Source organism: Myotis nattereri (assembly GCF_964212035.1).
Source record: "Myotis nattereri genome assembly, chromosome: 9".
Lineage (NCBI taxonomy): Eukaryota > Metazoa > Chordata > Mammalia > Chiroptera > Vespertilionidae > Myotis > Myotis nattereri.
This window is the reverse complement of record NC_138084.1, coordinates 74629953-74655490: the sequence shown is the minus strand read 5'-3', so window position 1 is coordinate 74655490 and position 25538 is coordinate 74629953. Positions and strand designations below refer to the sequence as shown.

Here is a 25538-nt window from a genome sequence, read left to right as displayed (position 1 = left end):
CCCCTTCCTGGGAAGTTATTCAAGGATGTGGACTAGAGAGGATGGGGAGAGTGGGACAGAGAGCTACAGTTCCTGAGGGCCCACCCCGAGCGAGCATCTGGCCCACCCAGGTCTGGACAACTAGGTCTGCAACAGCTCACTCCATGGCGAACTGCCCAGAAGCACAAAGGTGAGCCATGGGTCTTTATAAACAAAATCTACACGTAATCTATTAAGTCTAAAGAGTTTTATGTTGGGGAGGGGGAGAGAGTAAGACCATCTAAGTATGCCATTTTCTGAAAATGAGTTAATGAAGCTCAAAGGATTTAAAAACAAAATTCATTTTAAGCTATTAATCTCCAGTAGCCATTGTCTAAGCCAGTGATCAGCAAACTGCGGCTCGGCAAACCGTGGCTCACGAGACACATGCGGCTCTTTGGCCCCTTGAGTGTGGCTCTTCCACAAAATACCACCTTCTGCACATGGGCCACGAAGTTTCAATCGCACTGTATGTGCACGCCTGCACGTGGTATTTTGTGGAAGAGCCACACTTAAGGGGCCAAAGAGCCGCATGTGGCTCGCGAGCCGCGGTTTGCCGACCATGGGTCTAGCCTTTTTTTTTTTTTTTTATGACTACCTTTTTAGAGTAGTTCTAGATTTACAATAAAATTGAGAAGAAGATACAGGTCCCATATACCCCCTCCATCCACAAATACAAAACCTCCCCATTATTAACACCTCCTACCAGACAGTACATTTGATACAATGGATGAACCCTACAAGGACACATCAAATCACCCTGAGGCCATAGGTTACATTAGGGTCACTTTTGGTGTTGTACATCCCATAGGTTTGGACAAATGTGTAATGACATGTATCCATCATTATGGGATCATACAGAATATAGTCTCTGCCCTAAAAATCCTCTGTGCTTCACTTATTCATCCCACTCTCCCCGCTAACCCTAGAAACCACTGATTTTATAAAGATGGAGAGAGAGAAACAAACATTGATGTGGAAAAGAAACAGTGATTGGTTGCCTCCCATACCTCCCAGATTGGGATTGAACCTGCAACCTGGGTAAGTGCCCTGACCAGGAATTGAACATCCAACCTTTTTGGTAGATGGGGCGACACTCCAACCAACTAAGCCACTCGGTCAGGGCCCCACTTATCAGTATTTTTCCTAAGCCTGTAAAACATGCTTAGAGCAAAAGTTATGAAGAGTTCATGAGGCCTGGGAGGACAGTAGGGAACTTTCTACTAATTATCCCGGGGTTGTGAAAACAGTAAGGGAGGAAGTGTATGCAAGAATGCAGCCTTGAGAGTAGCTCATCTTGTTCCTCAGTTTGAACAGAGCAGCTAACAATCTTGGGGTTTAATTAAGCTATGCTTCTCATAGCTTATGAAAGGTTACAGCAGGGAAAAAGAGGCCTTTTTCTTCTCCTAATAGGAAGCATCAACATGAGAGAGATACATTGATCAGTTGCCTCTCACTTGTGCCCCAACTGGGGGAAAAACCTAAAACCGAGCTATTTTCCCTGACCAGGAATGGAACTTGAGACATTACCGTGTACCAGACGACACTCCAACCAACTGAGCTGCACTGGCCAGGGCTCAACATTATTATTTTTTTTAAATATATTTTATTGATTCCCTACAGAGAGGAAGGGAGAGAGACAGAGAGTCAGAAACATCGATGAGAGAGAAACATCGATCAGCTGCCTCCTGCACATCTCCTACCGGGGATGCACCCGCAACCCAGGTACATGCCCTTGACCGGAATCGAACCCGGGACCCTTCAGTGCGCAGGCCGACACTCTATCCACTGAGCCAAACCGGTTTTGGCCAACATTATTTTTTACTAGAGGCCCGATGCACAAAATTTTGTGCAAGCGTAGGTCTTCCTTCCCCCAGCTGCTGGCACTGGCTTCCCACCGGCACCTGGAACCCTGGCTTCCCTCTTCCAGCTGCCAGCAGGCACCCGGGACCTGGGCTGGCTTCCCTCCAGCCCTGGCTTCGTCAGGAAGGACGTCTGGAATGATGTCCAGTCTAATTAGCATATTACCCTTTTATTATTATAGATTATTTTGTTCAGCTTTCTGAGCTATACTCAATGGCAAGTTTGACACACGTATATATACACACATGTATATATGTGTTTGATATATATTATTTATTCATTAAGAATCAGAAGGTTTAATGGCCTCTCCGAAATGGGAGTAGCCTTATTTTCTTTATTATTTAAGCCAGCAGGCATTTACAGAAGCCAGAAATAAAGGGTTAAAATTTCAAACAGCAGTTTTTATATAAGATGGATGCTTCAAGGTGGGAATCTGTACTTGTTCTTTAATAAATTTCCACCTTTGCCATACCATCTTCTGTCCGTGGATTCATTCTTCGACTCCGGCGGCCAAAGAATCCGGGTTCCAGTCCAAAAATTCTGCATCAGTATGTTCCACTTTATATTTGTGCAACCCGGCTCTGAGAGTGGTTTGTTCAGGGTGCGGGCGGAGAGGAACCCAGCCCTGGAACCGAGCCCTCCCAAAGCCAGGCCCCGCTGCAGCAGCACTTGACCGCTAGAGGTGTCTTTCCTAACAACGCGTTAGGGGAAACCGGGAGAAAGAACCGAAGGCGGGTTTTGCCAGCTGCCACAAACTTGCTGCAATCCCTCCCGATCGATGACTGCGGTGAGCAGCTACGGCGCGCAGAAGTGGTCGATGGGCTCCAGGAGCCTGGCGTGCGCGCGCCCGAGGGGACGTCTCTGCGCGTCCGCGGCGGCGCGCAGCGCTCCGTCGCCATAGCGACTGCTCGGGCTCCCGCGAAGCGTTGCAGGCCCTCGCGGGCTCCGGCTTTGAGCAGAGCCTGGCTCCCCATTCCCTCGCGCAGGTTTCTTCTTCCTTCTCTTTCCTGTGCGCCCTTCCCTCTCCCCTTCTGCCAAGTGATGGCGGGCGGGGCCGAGGACGTCCGGAAGCTTTTCATCCTCACTACCACCCAGAATTACTTTGGAGTGGACTCGGAGCCCTGGGACCAGCCGCTGCTGCACCACAGTCCTGAAATCAACAACTTCTTGGACGACGGGAACCAGATGCTCCTCCGGGTGCAGCGCTCCGACGCCGGCATGTCCTTTTCTAACGCGGTACGGCTCCCTGCACCCTGCCCTGAGCCCTGCCTGCCCCCATCTGACCCGCAGCGACGCCGGTCCCGCTCCAGCCTTCCTGGTCTCCAGGAGCCAAAGGCGGTCTCCACGCTGGCATCCCCGCGGCTTGCATCCCACCTGACCAAAGGAGGTTTCCCGAACAGAACAATTATATTCTTTTTTTTTGTTTTTTAAGTTAGTGAATGGATATCCAATTTGCCAAGTTTCCATTTTCTGTTGTTGTTAATCCTCTCCTGAGGACACTCCGCCATCGAGTCTAATAGTGAGACTGGAAGGGAGGGGGAGATACACAGAGAGAGAGACACATTGATGGGTTGCCTCCCGCATGCACCTCAACTGGGGCTGGAGTTGAACCTGGAACCCAGGGACGTGCCTTTGATCGGAATCGAACCCGAGATCCTTCAGTATGCAGGCTGAGGCTTTAACCACTGAGCACACCGGTCAGGGCAGAGCCCAGGTCTTATTTATTCTTAAGGAGTGGAGATAGATTGGTTGTAATATGCTATATAATTATTTTTATATTAACTATTTTCCCAAGGGATAACATTACAGGGACACAATATTTTAGGGAGCATTTCTTTTAAAAATTAACTTTTATGAAGATAACATTAAAAATCATTTATTTAACACTTTAGATTGATTCTGCTGACACCAAGGATAAAGTGCTGGTGTTTTTCAAGCTGAGACCGGAAGTGATTACTGATCAGAACCTACATAACAACATTCTTGTTTCATCTATGTTAGAATCACCTATAAATTCCCTTTATCAAGCAGTACGGCAGGTATTTGCACCAATGTTGTTAAAGGTGAGTAAAGTAGCTGTATAGTCATTGTTGTTATTGTTGTTTTTGTTTTTTTTTACCTTAGATGATTTTGATAAAAACTTTCATAAATAGAAATGTATTACTTTATATGCTGTTAATATCATCAGTATTTTAATTTTTTTAATTAAAGCGCATATTCTTTTAATTAAAAAAGTTTTAAAGTAAGCTTTGATGAAAATTGGAGAAATGCATAAACTGCTCTTACGTTGCCATTATGACTTTTTTTCTCCCTTAATGAGACAGAGGTGGTGCCAAGCTTTGAGTGAAATAAGCATGTGTGGGCTTAGTTCTTTGGTAGTGTTTTAGGAAGTCAATTTGATTGGCAAGCTTTTGATCAATGTTTGCTCTTGTCTGTTTTTATTAGGATCAGGAATGGAGTAGAGATTTTGATCCCAAACTTCAGAATCTTTTGAGTGAACTAGAAGATGGATTGGGTATAGTTCTACGAAGATCAGACACTAATTTATCAAAAATGAAATTTAAGGAAGATGACACACGAGGTATATAATGATAGCTTAATCAAAGAAAAAAACAATTATCTTATAAGTAAATTAATATATTTCTTCAGAGATTTATTTCCACAAGTTTGGGTCTTCGCTGAGCCTGAGCTTCTGTTATGTGAATAGATTTATATGGATTTGGAGAAGACAAAAATGTAATCTTTAACAATGTGCAATTCATAGAAATAGAAAATATAATTGATTCTTGAATAATGAGGATTGACCCTAATTGTATACTTTGTAAAGATAATAGGCATTGACTTTTATTTTAAAACGTATTTTATCTGAAACTAATTATAATTTTATTCCTATAGATAAATTATTACTTATATGACATACATAAGTCATTATTTTAAAATATTGGAAAAATGTATTTATTGCTTAATTAGTAAGTTAAATGCTTTTTTAATTTCACAGACTCAGAAAGAATAGTGCGTTTATTTCCAGCATGTGATTAGGCAAGTAGAGATCGTCTAGTTCATTGGAAAATTTAAAAGCACATTTAAAAGTAAAACTATTTTAATTTGCTTGTATTTTGAAATTAAATTGCAAAGATTGATTAAATCATAATCATCTCCAGTTTGGTAATATGCAGTAGCAAGAATGATTTTGGAATTAGATTTAGGAAAGCCTTGTGTTTGAGAAGCAAATTCATAGATGTAAGTAGACTGACAGTATAGGTCTGATTGGCTTACAAAAGCATGCAGGAATCATTCTGAGCAATAAACTTGATGTGAAGTATAAATTTGGTGCTGTTATTATTTCTGGTGGATTCAAATAAGAACTTTCTGTTGATAGAAATTGCAAAATATTTTTTTCAATGCATCCTCAAGAATATAGGAAATATTTAAAATCTGTGAATAAACCAAATTACTTTCTGGCTTTTCATTTTCAATTGACATATTTTTTCCTTTTGACTTTTTCAGGTATTCTTACACCAAATGATGAGTTCCAGTTTTGGATAGAACAAACTCATCGTGGAAATAAACAGACTAGTAAAGAAAGAGCCAGTTATTTTAAAGAATTATTTGAAACAATTTCAAGAGTATGTAATTCATATATATTATATGTTAGGTTTTTGATAAAAGTACTTTAGAATTGTACGCTTAATAAATTTATCTGTTTTAAAATCATTACTTAATGGTTAAAAAAAAATATATCCTTCATAAATAACAAGGTTTATTTAAGATGTGTATTTAATATGAGTACAAGTTAAAAATCTAAGCATTTTGCCCAGTTGGTGTGGCTCAGTGGTTGAGCATTGACCCATGAACAAGGAGATCAGGTTCTATTCCAGATCAGGGCATTTGCCTGGGTCATGGACTAGATCCCTGGTAGTGGGCATGCAGGAAGCAGCTGATCTATGATTCTCTCTCAATATTGCTGTTTCTGTCTGTCTCTCTCCCTTCCTCTCTCTGAAATCAATAAAAGCATTAAAAAAAATCTAAAAGTTTTAAAAGTTAGATTGTAATCTCTAGTAAATATTTTTCTCAAACGTAATTACTTTTCTGCAGGTAGATAGGGAAAAACAAAAACCTAAAACACTAATAGAGGTTTATCTATATGGAGGTAATATATGTTCTTTTGAAAGAATGTTCACTTTATTCCGATTAGCATTTTGAAATAACTTATAATTTAAAAAGCCTTAGTTTTTTACTTATTTGATTGATTATCCCTTGATGTATCTACAGAGAGATCAAATAAGTCACCATTTTAATTATGATTATAAAAAATCTATTCTTTAAAAAATAAAGTAATTTTCTATTTGTTTCCAGTATTATTTCAAAAATATTTTAATGAAGTATTTGAAATAATTTAAAACTCTTTTTATAACAGTGATGAAATATAGAATAATCAACCTTGTATTATTGGTAACATACAATGCAGTAAATGAATGGAGATATGCCAACTACATTGGGTATTGTATATATGGCATTATGGCTACTTTTATTTGGGTAAATAAAATAAATGCATCCAAAGTTAAAGAAAATTAGGCCAAAGTTACAATTAAATGAATAGATTTTTTTTGCAGTTCTTATTTTTTTTTCTGGCTTTCATGAAATCTTTTTTTTTTTTTTTTAAATATATTTTATTGATTTTTCACAGAGAGGAAGGGATAGAGATAGAAAGCTAGAAACATCGATGAGAGAGAAACATCAAGCAGCTGCCTCCTGCACATCTCCCACTGGGGATGTGCCCGCAACCCAGGTCCCGACCGGAATCGAACCCGGGACCCCTCAGTCCGCAGGCCGACGCTCTATCCACTGAGCCAAACCGGTTTTGGCGGCTTTCATGAAATTTATGATTGTGAAGAAATTTATGTATTTGTATAATAGTATATCATCTGATAGAAAAAGGAGAAAATAATATGGCAAATGTTAGAGTTGTAGCAGTTGATAAAGTCAGAACATTTTGACTATATTGCCCGAGGTAAAGAAATGGTTATGTTTAAAAATGAATGCATTTTGGCTTTAGGAGTTTTATAACTTGGACAGCCTGTCCTTATTGGAAGTCGCTGACTTGGTGGAGACGACTCGGGATGTTGTTGATGACGTGTGGCGACAAACGGAGCATGAGCAGTATCCAGAGTCGCGAATGTTACATCTCTTAGAGATCATAGGTACCAGGAAAGAATGAACTTTTGAAATTTTGGAAGCCTGTTTTGTTTTGTTTTCTGTTGCTTTTTCTTTAAGTTCTTACTAAAAATGCTTCTGAAAGTAATAATTGTTGCTTCAAGTAACTCTGAAAGCAAATGATGCATAATTATTTAAATAGTTATTTGTGTATAGTTGGTTAATTTAAATTATGGTCAAATTCTTTGACCATTAATATAACTAAATTTACATATATTTTTAGTCCCTATGCATGTATTAATTTAGAACTTATTTTGTAATGAACTAAAAAGTTCTTTAATATTACATTGGCTTATCTCTCAATATTAAAAGTGCAAATACGTTTGACTCAGAAAATGTCCTTCTCATTATTATCCTGAGAAAATATTAGACAAGTACATAAGGATATTTATTGTAGCATTGTTTGTAACAAATAGCAATTGAGAATTAGTTACATCATGCTATATCCATATGGTAGGCTCTGCAGCCTTTAAAAAAAGGTATATATATTTCTACATTTTAAAGATTTACATGATATATTGCAGGATGCAAAAATACTTGTTTTTTTTTTAATATTTGTTATTGACAGTGCTAGTCTAAGGGTGTGCATTGTGGTATTTCATAGAACCTTAGTTTACTAATTTGTATGTTAATTTTGTTGTAGTTATGTATTCTATAATTATTTTGTAAAAAGACATTTCCATTAAGAAGCTTGCTTTATGTTTTATTAGGTGGTTCATTTGGAAGATTTGTTCAGAGAAAGTTGGGAACTTTGAATCTATGGGAAGATCCTTATTATCTTGTGAAAGAAAATCTGAAAGCTGGTATTTCAATTTGTGAACAGTGGGTGATCGCCTGTAATCATCTAACAGGTCAGGTGTGGCAGCGCTATGTTCCTCATCCATGGAAAAATGAAAAATATTTCCCTGAAACACTTGACAAACTTGGCAAACGCCTTGAAGAGGTATCATTTCATTATTTGGCTCTTTGTCTTATTTGTTGTTGTTAATTCTCACTGAGGATATTTTTCCCATTGATTTTCAGAGAAAGTGGAAGGGGGGGGGGGCAGGGGGAGAGAAACATCGGTGTGAGAGAGACACCTCCATTGGTTCCTCCCGCCAATATTGAGCCTGTAACCCAGGTACTTGCCTTTGACTGGAAATGGAATCTGAGACTCTTCTGTTCCCAGGCTGGCACTCTAACCACTGAGCATACCAGCCAGGGCTTGGCTTCTTTCTTTAAGTGTGAAGTAGGTCCTCACGTGTTTATGAATGTATTCTATAACTTATAAGCACTACATCTGATAGAAACTCTTTATATTTTTGAGAGAGAATAGGGTTAAAGTTCATGTGAAATAGTTTATGACAGTCATCTGGTGTGATAGTGCTGGTTTCCACTGCCTTTCTTTTTCTTTGGTGTGTGTTCAACTTGTAAATTGTGAGCCTCTGTTTTTTTTTTTTTTTGTTCTTTGTTATAAAAAAGATAATCAGCCCACTTGTCCATATATGTAAGCTATCAGATATTCCCTTGGCTATTAAATTGTTTGTAAGCAGTACAGCTTTTTTAGGGGGTTACTCAGTGGAAATATTTGAAATAGCTGCTTAATTTTCATTACTTCTGAATTTCAGCATAGGACATATATTTAGCTTGAAGGGATAAGCAAAATGAGAATATGAAAAGATTGCAAAGCTGACTTTTTTCTTTTCTGCTTATGGGAACCATAGATTTTTTGGGATTTTTAAAAACCTTTTTCACTATGAAAAACTTAAAACATATTTAAAAGTAAAATAGTATAATGAATACCAATGTATCCACTGCTCAATTTCAACAGCCTTTGACATTATTTAGTTCTTATTCCATCTTTGTCTACCCTGCTTTCCTTTTATTTTTTTTCTAGAGTACTTTTAAAGCCATTTCTTTTTTTTTTTTTTTTTTTGACTGGACAAGCTGGGAAGGGCTAGTCCAGTGAGTATCCTTGAGAGTGTCTGCATCATTTTAAAGACCTGCCAGCCCTCTCAAAGATGTTGATCGCAAGAAAAATGTAGTAGTGTGAGCATCAATAACTGCAAATAATACATTCATAGTGATGGGTGCAAAGTTAGATAAACAATCGCAAATACCGTCATTCTTCCAAATGAATGGGAATTTGGAATGAAACACTGGTAAGGGGTTTATTATTTGGATAATTTTATGAGTGAATATTTTTTCTTTTTTAAAGCAACTGTTTTATTTTTTAATTTTTTTTTCTTTTAATTAAATCTTTATTGTTCAGATTATTACATTTGTTCCTCTTTTTTCCCCCCCATAACTCCCCTCCTCCCAGTTCCCGCCCCACCCTCCGCCCTCACTCCCCACCCACTGTCCTCATCCATAGGTGCACGATTTTTGTCCAGTCTCTTCCCGCATCTCCCCTACCCCTTTCCCCCCCAAGAATAGTCAGTCCATTCCCTTTCTATGTCCCTGATTCTATTATAATCACCAGTTCATTCTGTTCATCAGATTATTTATTCACTTGATTCTTAGATTCACTTGTTGATAGATGCATATTTGTTGTTCATAATTTGTATCTTTACCTTTTTCTTCCTCTTCCTCTTCTTAAAGGATACCTTTCAGCATTTCATATAATCCTGGTTTGGTGGTGATGAACTCCTTTAGCTTTTCCTTATCTGTAAAGCACTTTATCTGACCTTCAATTCTGAATGATAGCTTTGCTGGATAAAGTAATCTTGGTTGTAGGTTCTTGGTATTCATCACTTTGAATATTTCTTGCCACTCCCTTCTGGCCTGCAAAGTTTCTGTTGAGAAATCAGCTGACAGTCGTATGGGTATTCCCTTGTAGGTAACTGAGTTTCTTTCTCTTGCTGTTTTTAAGATTCTCTCTTTATCTTTTGCTCTTGGCATTTTAATCATGATGTGTCTTGGTGTGGTCCTCTTTGGATTCCTTTTGTTTGGGGTTCTCCGCGCTTCTTGGACCTGTAAGTCCATTTCTTTCACCAGGTGGGGGAAGTTTTCTGTCATTATTTCTTCAAATAGGTTTTCAATATCTTGCTCTCTCTCATCTTCTGGCACCCCTATAATTCTGATGTTGGTACGCTTGAAGCTGTCCCAGAGGCTCCTTACACTATCCTCGCATTTTTGGATTCTTTTTTCATTTTGCTTTTCCGGTTGGGTGTTTTTTGCTTCCTCGCATTTCAAATCCTTGACTTGATTCTTGCGCTCCTCTGGTCTGCTGTCGGGAGTCTGTATAATATTCGTTATTTCAGTCCGTGTATGCTTAATTTCTAGTTGGTTCCCCAATATAACATCGAGGGTCTCATTAGTTTTCTTGCAGATCTCATTAAGTTTATCGGCGGCTTCTAAACAGTTCTTGAGAGACCTTAAAAGTGTGGTTCTGAACTCTATATCTTCCATTGACAATTTTGTCCTGTTTCTTGTCTCCGCATTTTGTTATGCTTCCTTAGTGCACCCCCTAGTGGTCTTTGTGTGCAGTCTTATAAACCTTGATTGTTGTAGCTAATACCAGGGAGGGTTTGACCTCCAGGCCAAGTGGCTATGAGAATCAGCTGTTTCTGCAGTGAGAGAACTTCTGTCCTCTAGGGAGGTGCTAATCTAGCCTTTGCCTGAGGCTATCCGGCAAATGCCTCTGTGCAGGGCTTGGGCGGGGCGGGTCGCACAGGATCAATAGGGTGGGCTGGAGAGAGCAGTGATGGCGGCTCTCAGTCCTGTCCCCAGGGGCTCTGCCTCTCTGAGTCCCAGCAATGGCTGCAAACCTCGGAGAGAAAGCTGCACTCGGTCTGACCGAAGCCAGACAGTCCCGCTTCTCCCGTTTGAGTCTGGGTCCCTAAAGACTCGCCTGTATCTGGAGCTCAGAGTCTGCGACTCCCTCCCGATTGAAAACGCCAACCCCTCCCTCCGCCGCCAGCCCGCTCCGCGCATTCCGCACCTCAGAATTTGACTTCAGCACTGCGCCTCCTCTGAGTGTCCGTATGCGTTTCTCTTTCCTCCTAGTTGTAGGACTTCCACTCAGCCAGCGTTCCTGTGGTTCTGGGTGATGTCCCTTCCGTTTTTTGGTTTCACTTTTGAAGTAGTTGTTCAAGGCAGCAAACTCCTGCGTTAACCTATGCCGCCATCTTGGTTCTCCTAAAGCCATTTCAAGAAATCATATACTTTCATCCTTAATACCACTATCACATCCACCAAAATTATAACAATTTCCTAACATTATTTTATATCTAACCAGTGTTCAATTTTTCTGATTGTCTCAGCTGCTTTACAGGTACTTTCCAACTTTAAGTTTGATATGTGGGTTCAGGTATGTTTAGCCTGACCCATCTGTTATAATGCTCTCCATTCTTTTCTTAATGATTTTAGCAGCCATTAATGATTACGAGGAAATATAAAATGGGGACTTTCTAATTCTGTTGTTTTTTTCTACATTTGTTAGTGATGGTGGAAGAAGTTTTTCCTCATTAGTTTATTAGTTACTCTGAAATAAAGTTGTGTAGGATTAGCTGTAGACAGTTACTTCTTTTATCACTTTTTAAAAACAATGAATAAATAAGTTAGTATCATAGTAAGTTCCATTGGTAATCAGTGAAATGTTTTTTAGAAGAATTATTATGAACCCATGAGTTGTTATATTTTATGTTTCCATCCATTATAGTTATTATTATTTTATTTACATTGTTTTATGTGTGGGCAGTGAGTGCTCCCTGTAAGTTGGCTCTTGTGTCATTTTTTCATGAATCCAGTGTTTCTTTGACAATTTCCTTACTTTCAAGCCCCCCAAAATGTATTAGTCCATCTTTTATGTTTTCTGTCTCATACTGGAATTAGTAATTTTTCCCAAGAGTCTGGCTCTTTTTAGTAAAAAATGGTATTGAGCAACAAAACTCTGGTTGAGGAAGTGTTAAATTTTACTTAGTTATCAAGGCTTTTAGGCGTTTTCTGTTGGAAGGCTTGTTAAATTGGTGTTTTGTGTTTAGCAAGATAAAAATAAATCATGAGTTTGTACAGCTATTTCCTACTCAAATGGAAGATTATGGTGTTTTTACTTAACCTTTTTGATTACCTTTTGATTATTGGGAACATTTTAGATACAAAATATAATAATTTGTTTTCCTATAGTTTGTAAATGGTACATAATAGAATTGTTAATATTGTTTCATTATCAGAATTGCAATTTAATGCAGAATTATGACTGTCAGAAGTACTATGATAAGGAGGAGAGGAGCTATAATATAAATGAGCTTTAAGCACATTTTTAAATATTTAGATGTTATATTTTTCACTAGATTTGAGCACACTGATTGATGTGTTGCCATAGTATGTCTTTGTGCATCACTTTGAATATTGATTAGGAGTAATTCTCAAAATTATAGTTTCAGTTTTCATTTCCTAGGACCTAGGTAAAGAAATTCTTGCTCAGTATCTTTAAGTTTTAGACCTATTTGTGCAGATTTACTTATTTAAATAAATTTGTTTTTTTAATATTTATTTTAGGTCTTGGATGTTAGAACAATTCATGAGAAGCTTCTCTATTTTTTACCTGCTAGTGAAGAGAAAATCCTGGCTCGAGTATTTGAACCTTTTACTGGCCTGAATCCAGTGCAATATAATCCATATACTGAGGTTGAATATATATGTTTCTAAATATAATTTCCTGTTTGTGTTGTTCTTTTTAAAGGCAGATTTTTTAGATATTAAAGTCTAACAATATTGACAATTTGTTTAGCCTTTGTGGAAAGCTGCAGTGTCTCAATATGAAAAAATTATTATACCTGTGGAACGAAAAATAGCAGGAAAATTGAAAAATTATATTTCAGAAATTCAAGATAGTCCACAACAGGTAAAATACTGAAATATTTAAAAATTAATACTTTCTTTAAGCTATTTTAGGAGATATATATGTATATACCAAGTTAATGCACTTGGGATAAACATATACTTATTTTATTTTATATTAGCTTCTTCAAGCATTTCTGAAATACAAAGAGTTGGTGAAGCGTCCAATTATAAGCAAAGAATTGATGTTAGAACGAGAAACTTTACTGGCAAGGCTTGTGGACTCAGTTAAAGGTAAAAGTTTATCAGAAAATATAGTGTTTGCTGGAGAAAATATTTTTGTAGCTCACTTTTTTCTATGTTGTTTACCATTTAGGATTAAGACTACATTAAGGGACCAACTCGTACTATTTTTCTGTCTACAGTATTTGACATAGTTCTTGGAACATCAAAAGCCTTTAGGAAATCTTTGCTAAATGTGTATAATCATTTATTTGATTTAAATTTTATAGATTTTCGGTTAGATTTTGAGAACCGGAGCCGAGGAATTCCTGGTGATGCATCTGGACCACTTTCTGGCAAAAACCTTTCAGAGGTTGTCAATAATATAGTTTGGGTTCGCCAGTTGGAACTGAAGGTATTTATTTATTTTTTTAAAATATATTTTATTGATTTTTTACAGAGAGGAAGGGAGAGGGATAGAGAGTTAGAAACATCGATGAGAGAGAAACATCAATCAGCTGCCTCCTGCACACCCCCTACTGGGGATGTGCCTGTAACCAAGGTACATGCCCTTGACTTGCCGGGAGCCGGACTGGAATCGAACCTGGGACCCTTCAGTCCGCAGGCCAACGCTCTATCCACTGAGCCAAACCAGTCAGGGCATGAAGGTATTTATTTTAATAAAAGTTGAAGAACAATAATTGTAAAGTCTGCTAAATTAATATAGAAACCATGCTAGAATTGTAGTGAAAACATTAAAAGACATTTTCTATTTTTCTTTGGATATCCATTAAATTTTTATGTGAAAAGTAGAATTCTGAAAAAAGTGTGCTGAGGAGTTTGTAATGGTTCTTCTCATTCCTTGTGTAGAGATAATTATCAAACCATTTGTCATTCCAATTGCAGTTTTCCAGGTAAGTGTCTTTGTAAAAAATATTCAAGAGAAGAGCACAGGTATAGGGTACTATTAAGGCTAACATGTTTGAGATTTTTACTTATTCAAGCTTGTATTTTTGATGTTTTACTTTGGTGCTGCTTAATTTTCTGTCAGCTTTCTGAGGTGCTACATTGTTCTTTGTACAGTTATGAAGGAAAGGAATGTCTCTTCTTTAAATTGCCATTCAAATTGCACTAATCATTGTTTGAGATATTAACCAGAGCATTTAGCAAAGGGTCCAAACTGATGTTTAATATATTTAGGAGTATTGCAAAATTCTTGGCGTTTCACCTGAATTTCCCTTATTTTAACCTTCAGATTATGCCTTGTATGCATTCTCCTCTGTGTTTTGCTGTCCTGAGGTTGTATAATTTAGAAGCAAACCAGGGGTTGATATTTTTATATTCACTGGAAAATCTTCTATTATACTATTTATAGATGAATGGGAAAATAATTTCTAAGATCAGAGAATGGGGCTTATTTTATGCTAATTTTGTTAGATTTTAAATAATAAATATTCTTGTAATTTGGCTTATTAAGGTGGATGATACCATCAAGATAGCAGAGGCTGTTTTGTCTGACTCATCAGGATATCGATCTTTCCATCGAAGTGCTGAAGATCTCTTAGATCAGTTTAAACTGTATGAACAAGAACAATTTGATGATTGGTCCAGGGATATTCAGTCTGGTTTGTCTGATTCTAGATCGGGTTTGTGGTAAGTTTTAATATACTAAACAGTGAAATCTGCACAAGAATCTTTTTTCTTATGTTATTAGTCCAGTGGCAAGATGGAATTAATCATCTCTACTCTCTTTTTTCTTCTCACTTGCTGCTACTCCTTTACGTTTTTTGGTTAGGTTTTGTTTATCAACCTTTCAGTCATTGGGGTTGGCAATTTCATGATGTAGTTAGTTGACTGCCTCCCCCTTGTTTCTCAGGTTTATTCCCCAGAACTGCAGATTCCATTTTTGGAATTAGGCTTTCCTTCTTCTAAAGTTGTTTGTTTTAATGGTATTTATATATGTTTTGAATGTAATTTAGTTGGTCAACCTAATTTTTCTAATGGGAGTTTAAAATGGATGGCCTAAAGGGATTAAAAATGGTGGCAGAGTAAGTAGAAGCTCACAGACATGCTCCTAGGACCAAACTGGAATACAGCAAAAATACAGAAGAGCCATCCTGAAAAATGAACTGAGGACTACCTGGAGAGAACCCTGGTAACCATAGACAGAAAGCAGAGACCTCATTGAGCCTGGTAGGAAGGGCACAGGTACAAAAGGGCTGGATGGGCTCCCACAGACAGCAGTTGAAGTACAGAGAGATATCTCAGCTGTTGGGGTTTGCCACTGAGAACTCTGGGGTTTAATCCTCAAGCTGGGCCCCCCCAGCATAGAGGACCAGAACTGAGAAAGTTGTCCACGTAACATCTGGCTGTGAAAACAGCTGGGTTGCTTTCTGCCAGGGATAGAGGGATGGAAATGCAGGCACCCTCTTAAAGGGCCAACACACAAAATTCTGTCTGCAGCCACTCACCTTGTGTTTTGGCAAAGGGTGGGCAGAGTGGACTGGAGCTGTATAAATATAAGCCAGGGTTGGGGGATCTGGGGATAGGGCTTGGAAGGCAGACACCCAGGTTTCCTGTGCTGAGTCATTCTCTCACGCTGCAGAGGTCATCTTTCTCAGGTAAACCTGTACTATCCTGATGTTTTTGCCTGGGGGAAAGACAGTTGACCCACACTATGGATAATCCTCTGCCCCACCCTGTGGAGTTTCTGAGGCCTATAAAGAGACCGAGAATAGCAATTAGCCTCCTGGCAGAAGCAATTGTCCCACCCTGTTGGAAAACCTCTTACCCCACCTGTGGACCATTGCTTGAGGATACTCAGACTCAATCCAATCAGACTGCAGGCAGAGGTGGTTCTCTGGAGGCTTTGAGTCTTTGCCTGATCTAATTAGAAACAGCAGTTTGGGTTACCCCACAGATACCATCCCAGACTGCTCAGCAAGGCAAAAGCTAGCAGGGCCCCAAGTGCTTGCAGCTGACATCTGTGGAACCAGCTCTGTGGGGGAAAGGAAGTACAACCCAGAATAGGGTCAGTCAAGGTGTGAGACTCAAGGCAGACCCAGCCTCTGGGCTGAGGAGTCCCTGACCACTGAACAGGTGGCATGAAGACATTGGGGTTGAACCTCACTGGCAGCAAGTGAGAGGGGAGCTCCCTCCCATAATGAGACATCAACAGTCAGGTCTCAATTACAACAGGAGAACCCAACAATGCACACAAGGGGCATTCTTAGAGCATCCAGCTCAGGTGAACAGAGTCAACACCACTGGACACTTCAAGACACCTTCTACATAGGGCCATCCCACAACGACTGGGAGGCATAGCAGTTCTATCTAAAACATAGAAGCAAATATAAAGAGATAGCTAATAAGGGGAGACATAGAAACAACCTCCAAGTGAGAGAAATAATGTGCAGAAAAAGAATTAAATAAGATGGAGGTAAGCAACCTATTAGAAACAGAGTTCAAAATAATGGTTATAAAGGTGCTAAAAGAATTTAGTGCAAATTACAACAGCATGGAAAGGATATAGAGGTCATTAACAATAACCAGACAGAAATGAAGAATGTTATATCTGACATGAACACACTGGAAGGGATTAAAAGTAGATTGGATGAAGCAGAGGATCGAATTAGTGACTTGGAAGACAAGGTCGGAATAAATACATAATTGGAGCAACAAATAGAAAAAAGGATTACAAAGCAGGAAGATAGCTTAAGGGAGCTCTGGGACAACATGAAACATAACAACATTCACATTATAGGAGTACTAGAAAAGGCAGAGGATGAGCAAGGAACAGAGAACCTGTTTAAAGAAATAATGACAGAAAACTTTCCCAACCTGGTGAAGGAAAATGCCATACAAGTTCAGGAGGCAGAGAGCATCCCAATCAAGATGAACCCAAAGAGACCCACATCTAGACACATCACAATTAAAATGGCAAATGTTAAAGACAAAGAAAGAATCTTAAAGGCCTCGAGAGAGAGAAAATTCATACAAAGGGGTTCCCATTAAAATGTCAAGTAACTTCCCTAGAGAAATACTTCAGGCCAGGCCAGAAGGAAGTGATGAAAAGCTAGAAGTAATGAAAAGCAAGGTCCTGAATCCAAGACTACTGTATCCAGCGAGGCTGTCATTTAAAATTGAAGGTGAAATAAAAAGCTTTTCAGACAAAAAGAGGTTAAAGGAGTACCATACCGCTAAACCAGCAATGCAAGAAATGTCAAAGGGACTGTTTTAAGAAGAAGAAAAGGAGAGAGAGGATCATAGGCATAAAGAAAATAAAAATGGCAATAAACAAATACCTATCTATAATAATTTTAAATGTAAATGGACTAAATGATCCAGTCAAAAGACATAGGGTGACTGGATAAGAAACATGACCCATATATATGGTGTCTACAAGAGATGCACCTCAGAAAAAAGATACACACAGACTGAGAGTGAAGGGATGGAAAAATATATTCCATGCAAATGGAAAGGAAATAAAAAACATTGAGTAGCAATACTCATATTAGACAAAAAAAGATTTCAAAATGAAGGCCATAACAATACAAAGAAGGCCACTTCATAATAGTAAAGGGATTTATTCAAAAAGAAAATATAACCCTTGTAAACATATATGCACCCAATGTAGGAGCACCCAAGAACATTAAAAAACTCTTGATAGACCTTAAGGGAGAGATTGACAGCAATACAGTTGTAGTGTGGGACTTTAATACCCTACTGAGAATCTTTCAGACAAAAAATGAACAAGGAGCCGAAACCAGTTTGGCTCAGTGGATAGAGCATCGACCTGCGGACTGAAAGGTCCCGGGTTTGATTCCGGTCAAGGGCATGTACCTGGGTTGCGGGCACATCCCCAGTAGGAGATGTGCAGGAGGCAGCTGGTCGATGTTTCTCTCTCATCGATGTTTCTAACACTCTATCTCTCTCCCTTCCTCTCTGTAAAAAATCAATAAAATATATTTAAAAAAAAATGAACAAGGAAACAGAGGCCATAAGTGACACACTAGATCAGATGGATCTAACTGATATTTATGGAACATTCCACCCCAAAGCAACAATGTATATTCAAGTGCACATGGAACATTCTCAAAGATAGACTACATGCTAGGGCACAAAACAAGTCTATACAAATTCAAGAAAATTGATATAATACCAAGCATCTTCTCAGAACACAATGGCATGAAGTTAGAAATGAAGTACAATAAAATACTCAAAAACACTCAAATACATGGAAGCTAATAGCATGTTATTAAACAATGAATATGGTTATCAGTGAGATCAAGCAAGAAAAATACTTCCTGGAAACAAATGAAAATGAACACATAACCAACCAAAACCTATGGGACACGGTGAAAGCAGTTGTGAGAGGGAAGTGCATAGCTCTATAGGCCTACCTCAAGAAACAAGAAAAAGGACTAATAAACTATCTTACCCAAAAGCTAAAGGAATTAGAAAGAGAACAAGAAAATCCAGAGGAAGTAGAAGGAAGGAAATAATAAAGATCAGAGTGGAAATAAATGACATAGAGACTAAAAAAAAAAAATAGTACAAAAGGTCAATAAATCCAAGAGCTGATTCTTTAAAAAGATAAACAAGATTGATAAAACCCTAGTCAGACTCTACAAGAAACAGAGAGGATTCAAATAAGTCAGAGATGAAAGAGGTGATATAACAGTGGACACCACAGAAATACAAAGGATTGTAAGCAAATATTATGAACAACTATATGCCAACAAACTGGCAAACCTGGGTAAAATGGACAAATTCCTTGAAACATACAATCTTCCAAAACTCAATCAGGTAGAATCAGAAAACCTGAGTAGGCAAGTAACAACTGATGAAATTGAAGCAGTAATTTCAACACTTCTAGCAAACAAAAGCCCTGGACTGGATGGATTTATGAGTGAATTCTACCAAACATTCAAATAAGAACTAACACATATCCTCCTCAAACTATTCCAAAAAATTCAAGAGGAAGGAACACTTCCAAGCTCTTTTTATGAAGCCAGCATTATCCTAATTGTAAAACCATATAAAAACACAAGAAAGAAAATTACAGGCCAATATCCCTGATGAACACAGATGCTAAAATCCTCACCAAATTGGATCCAGTAATATGCTAAAAAGATCATACATCATAATCAAGTGGCATTTATTCCAGGGATGCAAGGCTGGTACAATATTCATAATCCCTATTAAAATTCCAATGGCATACTTCACAGAGTTAGAACAAATACTCTAGAAATTTATTTGGAACCATCAAAGACATGAATAGCTGCAGCAATCTTGAGAAAGAATGAAGTAGGAGAGATCACAATACCAGATACCAAGCTATACTACAAAGCCATTATAACCAAAACAGCCTGGTACTGACATAAGAACAGGCATATAGACCAATGTATCAGAACAGAGATCCCAGAAATTGACCTATATCATTACAGTCAATATTTGACAAAGGAGGCAAGAACATACAATGGAGTAAAGACAGTGTCTCAACAAATGGTGATGGGAAAACCTGACAGACACATACAAATAGACAAAACTAGATCACCAACTTACACTATACACAAGAATAAACTCAAGGTGGATAAAAGACTTAAATGGAAGTCATGAAACCATAGAAATAATAAAAGAAAACATAGGCAGTAAAATATCAGACATCTTTACATAGTAGTATGTTTATGGATACATCTCCTATGGCAGTGATGGCGAACCTATGACACGCGTGTCAGAGGTGACCCGCGAACTCATTTTTTTGGTTGATTTTTCTTTGTTAAATGGCATTTAAATATATAAAATAAATATCAAAAATATAAATCTTTGTTTTACTATGGTTGCAAATATAAAAAAATTTCTATACGGCACCAGAGTTAAGTTAGGGTTTTTTAAAATGCTGACACCCCGAGCTCAAAAGGTTCACCATCATTGATTGTCCTAGGGCAAAGTAAACAGTAGAAAATAAACAAATAGGACTACATGAAAATAAAAAGCTTCTTCCCAGTAAAAGAAACCACCATCAAATTGAAAAAGGAATTCCATTGCATGTTTACCAATGATATATCTGATAAGAGGTTAATATCCAAAATATATAAAGTACTCATACAACTCAACAAAAAGAAGACAAACAATCCAATTGAAAAATGGACAGAAGACCTGAATAGACATTTTTCCGAAGAGGACCTACATATAGCCAGGAGACACATGAAAAACTGCTCAAAGTCACTAATCATCAGAGAAATGCAAATTGAAACCACAATGAGATATCACCTCACACCTGTCAGAATGGCTATCATAAAAAAATCAACAAACAACAAGTGCTGGCTAGAATGTGGAGAAAAGGGAACACTAACTAGTCCATTGCTGGTGAGAATGCTCATTTGTGCAAGCCACTATGGAAAACAGTATGGAGTCTCCTCAAAAAATTAAAAATGGAACTTCTATTTGACCCAGTCATCCCACTTCTGGAAAAAAAATCCTAAAAACCCCAAAATACCAATGGGAAAGAATATATGCACCCCTGTGTTCATAGACGCTTTATTTATAACTAGAGGCCTGTTGCACAAAATTTGTGCACTGGAGGGGGGTTACCTCAGCCCAGCTCGTGCCCTCTCACAGTCCGGGAGACCTGAGATTGATCACTCCAAAGAGGTAGGCCCTGCCCACCGGACTGGGGCTCTGTGATGGATCGCCCCCGCAGAAGGAGGCCCTGCTCAGCCGCTGCAGCATGCCAGTTGGTGGCCTGGTCCTCCCTCTTTGGGGCGATTGTGGAGCCCCTCAATTGATCGCCTTGCTGGCCAGTGGCCTGGGTGGTCATGGGATGGTCATCTGGAAGGTCTTCTGGAATGATATCTCAAAGGTCGTTTGGCTGTCTGGTCTAATTAGCATATTACGCTTTTGTTATTATAGATATACTAGAGGCCCGGCGCACGAAATTCGTGCACTGGGGGTTTAGGGTTCCCTCAGCCCAGCCTGCCCTTCTCACAGTCCTGGAGCCCTCAGTGGATGTCCTACTGATGGCCACAGTCTGGCAGCAGAGGCTCGGAGTAGGCGTCGTGTGTGTGTGTGTGTGTGTGTGTGTGTGTGTATGTGTGTATGTATGTGTCTGCTGGGGCCTGCCCCAAGCCGCGCCATGTAGGCTTGAAGCCATTGCCGTGTGTGTGTGTGTGTGTGTGTGTGTGTCCCCACTGGGGGTCTGCCCCCAGCCACATTGGAGGCTCAGAGCAGGCACTGTGTGTGTATGTCTGCTGGGGGCCTGCCCCCAGCCACACCATGGAGGCTTGGAGCAGGAGCCCTCTGTGTTGGTCTCTCAGACTCCTGGCCTCCACTGCATGTTGTACTCTCCCTTGAGCTATGGCCAGGATCGGGGTGCTGCTTGCAAGCTGGGCTTTCCTGCTCCAGGATCGCCATGGCGACAGGGAGCAGGCCCTGCTGGAGGCTGTTCACTGGCCGGGCTTTCCCACTTCCAGGTCTCCATGGCAACCGGGGAGCAGGCCCAGCTTGGAGCTGCCCCCAGGCCAGGCTTGCTCTCCTGCTCCCGGATCCCCATGGCGACCGGGGAGCAGGCCCAGCTGGGGGCTTTCCTGCTCCTGTTTCAGGCCCAGCTTGGGGCTGCCCGCAGGCTGGGCTTTCCTGCTCCTGGATCAGGCCCAGCTGGGGGCTGCCCTCAGACCGGGCTTTCCTGCTCCCAAATTAGGTGCAGCTTGGGGCTTCCCGCAGGCCGGGCTTTCCTGCTCCCTGATCAGGCGCAGCTGGGGGCTGTCTACAGGCCGCTCTTTTCTACTTACCAATGGCTGGATCACCACAGCGACTCAGGGCCCAGCGGCACTTTCCTGCTCTCCAATAGTCATAGGGTCCCGGCTGGGGGTGGGGCTCATGCCCACTGCCCAAGGCTGCACATGGGGCCCGGATGGCAGCTTGCGCTGTCCTGCCCTGCCTGTAGTATAGGATAGAGGCCTGGTGCACGGGTGGGGGCCGGCTGGTTTGTCCTGAAGGGTGTCCCGGATCAGGGTGGGGGTCCCGCTTGGGTGCCTGGCCAGCCTGTATGACGGGCTGATGGCTGTTTTTAGGCTGCCCGCACCCCCTTTAGGGTGGGGGTCCTCACTGGGGTGCCTGGCCAGTCTGGATGAGGGGCTGAGTGCCGTTTTCAGGCTGGCGGGTGACTGAAGCTCCCAGCCTCTCCTTTTTTTCTTCTCTCTCTCTTTTTTTTTTTATTCTGGGATTTATTTACTTTCTAGGGCTGTCACTGGAGCTGAGAGCTGGCTTTAGCCCTGAGGCTGGCTCCAGCTTGAGGCCTCGGCTGCTGAAAGCAGATATCTGGGCTTTGTTTAGCTTCTATAATTGAAACTCTGTTGCCATCACTGCCGCTCTAAGCTCTGAGCCTGCTGCCGGCTGAAAGCAGCTATCTGGAGCTTGTTTAGCTTCTATAATTGCAACATTGTTGCATCCAGAGCTCAGAGCTGGGCTGCCGCAGGCCGGGAACCTTGGCTTCCTCCGTCACTGGAGCAAGCAATCCTCCTGTTCACTTCAGCTGCCTGGCTGCCAGCCGCCATCTTGGTTGGCAGTTAATTTGCATATCTTGCTGATTAGCCAATGGGAAGCGTTCGGGGGTATGGTCAATTTGCATGTTTCTCTTTTATTAGATAGGATAGCCACGATTTGGAACAGCCCAAGTGCCCATCAGTAGATGAATGGATAAAAAAGTTGTGGGACATTTACACTATGGAATACTATGTAGCTGTAAAAAAGAGGGATCTCTTTCCCTTTAGGACAGCATGGATGCATTTGGAGAATATTATACTAAGTGGAATAAGCCAAACCGAGAAAGACAAATATCACATGATCTCACTTATCTGTGGAACAAAATGAATTGACCAACAAAATGAGATCTGAAACATGGAGGCATGGAACAGACTGACATACTTCGATGTGGGGATCGGGGGACAAGAAGACATAAACCAAAGAACTTATATAGTTATATGCATAGCTCATGGGTATGGGCAATAAGTAATGAAGACCTGGGGAGGTGGGTAGGCGCTGGGAGGAGGGGGGAAAGTGGGGGGAAATAGGAGATATCTGAAATACTATCAATAGTAAAAAATACATTTAAAAATGAATAAAAAAAAGGATGGTCTAGAAATATCATTGTTTCTTTGTCCTGGTACACTTTCCAAGAATATAATTGTTTGTATTTTTAGAAACTTGTCATATTTTAATTTTTAGAAACTTGTTACTTTCTAAAAGTAACTTTATAATATGAAACTCCATTTATTTTCCCTATATTGCAAAGAAGGACAACTAGGCCATAAGTGATAGCTTCTTAAACTGAATAAATAATTTTTTCCCTTTTATCTTGGATTTTGGTGTTGGAGGAAGAATAGAAGAACCAAAAGGTGCTAGGGCAAAATGATTATAACTTCACGTCATTTAACTTTTCTCCTTTCTATCCTGAACCTAAAATAGGAGAGATGTTCCAGGCCAAAAAACGAAGGAAGATTTCTTCAGTTAGCTAAGTTTGGAATATATGCACACTTTTTTCACTATGGCTCTGGTGGAGATCCATCCTATACCAAAGGACCAACACCTGCTGGGAAGATCCGGTGTAACTTTGTTCAACCCAGTATTTGTTTCCCATTTGACAATGAAATACCCTTACTTCCACTTTTTTTTTTTTGTAAAACTCATTATTATCCCAGAGAGTCAGTGTGTTTTGGAACATATTTTAGGATATCCTGGTATGTGGAACCTAATTTTGAAGATTAGATGAGAATAAAAGCAAAATGGACCACCATAATAATTTTCTTACAGGCTCTATGTTCACATAGAAAAGTTTTGGCTAAATAATTTCAATTCATTTTAAAGTATGCCTTGTTTTTTGTGTTATTAAATAGGCTGGCTAGATTTGTTCTTTGCTTTTTAGTAGCTTCCTTTCTTAGTCCTGAAAGATCTCTTAATTGTGGAAGTGACTTAAAATGAGCATTATATAAACCTGATCCTGAAAGAAAGGTCATGAAAATATAATACTTTATGCTTAATTTAGCTCTGCTTACTTTTTACAATTGTTGCTGATTTGAGTGTCCCAGTGTAAAATTTGCAATTATATCCTTTACAAGAAACATAAAGAAAGGACAGTCCTTAGATAGTAAAACCAAGAGTAGAGAAGTGAAACATTGGGTTATCTCTACTCCTAAATGATCCTTTAGTAAAAGTATTAAAGAACTGCCTGGCTGGCATGGCTCAGTGGTTGAATGTCGACCTATGAACCAGGATGTCACGGTTCAGTTCCCTGTCACAGCACATGCCTGGGTTGCCGGCTCGATCCCCAGTGTGGGGCGTGCAGGAGGCAGTCAATCAATGATTCTCTCTCATCATTGATGTTTCTATCTCTCTCCCTCTCTCTCTGTAATAATAATAATAAAAAGTATTAAAGAAACAAGTAAGAGGAGTAAAAAAAAAAACTTTTAGAAAATGAATCAAAACCTTTTTTCTTTATGGTATATATGTCAGTTTTGAATCTTAGTTGAAAGTTGAGAGATTGATTTTTCTGAATTCAAAAGTGCTTGGTTGAAATATTGTTATATTTTAGTTATTATAGTTTATTATCAAGATCTGAATTGTGAGATATTATGTGAAAAAAGAAAAGTTGAAACTATAATTAATTTTTTTTTTACCTTGAATTAACTTTAGATATATTAATCAGAAGAGTGAGAACATGAAACTTAAAAAGTCGTTCATTTTGTTTTGTAGTATTGAGGCTAACAGTAGAATTATGGAATTGGATTCTAATGATGGATCATTAAAAGTGCATTATTCAGATCGGTTGGTGATTCTTCTGAGAGAAGTTCGTCAGCTTTCTGCACTTGGCTTTGTTATTCCTGCCAAAATACAGCAAGTTGCAAACATTGCACAGAAATTCTGCAAGCAAGCAATTATTCTTAAACAAGTATGAAATTATGTATTTGAAAACACGGCTATTCTGAGTTCATTATATTTGGATATTTGTTTTCTACTTTTTATTTTTTTAGGCTAGTAGAATGACACCATTAGCTCTTGTGAAATTGATTTTGCTACACAATTTGCTTTGTAAATGCTATAGGCATTTAATAATTTAAGGTATTGTTGCTTTTCATTTTATAAGCTTTCAGAAAAATAGAATATTATATTCTCTGTTGTTCATCTTTCTGTCATGTTACTTGCATGGGTCTTAAAGGACCTTCTAATTAAAGGGAGTCCTCTCTGCCTGCTTTCAAGGGGCAGGTTCTTAGAGAATTACCAGGCTGATGGACTGGTCTCTGTTCTTGGTTATTTCCTCAGTCTACCTGTTCAGCTCATTACCGTCATATCATGTACCAGTTTAAAATCAACTATTATCACCTTATTGACTATGTCCTTGGCACAGTATTCAAGGCCCTTCTTAATTATGTACTAACCTTCTTGGTTGTGACCTTCACTAC

At 39.4% G+C, this 25538-nt stretch overlaps 1 protein-coding gene across 2 annotated transcripts in view; it reads left to right on the top strand.

Annotated features, from left to right (window-relative positions):
- The first annotated feature begins 2750 nt into the window (after nt 1-2750).
- Nucleotides 2751-25538, top strand: part of DYNC2H1 (dynein cytoplasmic 2 heavy chain 1) — a 310341-nt gene continuing 287553 nt past the window's right edge. For both annotated transcript variants that reach the window (XM_081098792.1, XM_081098791.1), the window contains exons 1-12: nt 2751-3117; nt 3774-3944; nt 4327-4462; nt 5389-5507; nt 6938-7082; nt 7806-8038; nt 12577-12705; nt 12809-12922; nt 13041-13152; nt 13371-13495; nt 14558-14733; nt 24832-25027. In XM_081098792.1, coding sequence (XP_080954918.1) covers nt 2923-3117; nt 3774-3944; nt 4327-4462; nt 5389-5507; nt 6938-7082; nt 7806-8038; nt 12577-12705; nt 12809-12922; nt 13041-13152; nt 13371-13495; nt 14558-14733; nt 24832-25027 — 1851 coding nt within the window. In that variant the 5' untranslated portion in view covers nt 2751-2922. The remainder of the gene's footprint in view (nt 3118-3773; nt 3945-4326; nt 4463-5388; nt 5508-6937; nt 7083-7805; nt 8039-12576; nt 12706-12808; nt 12923-13040; nt 13153-13370; nt 13496-14557; nt 14734-24831; nt 25028-25538) is intronic.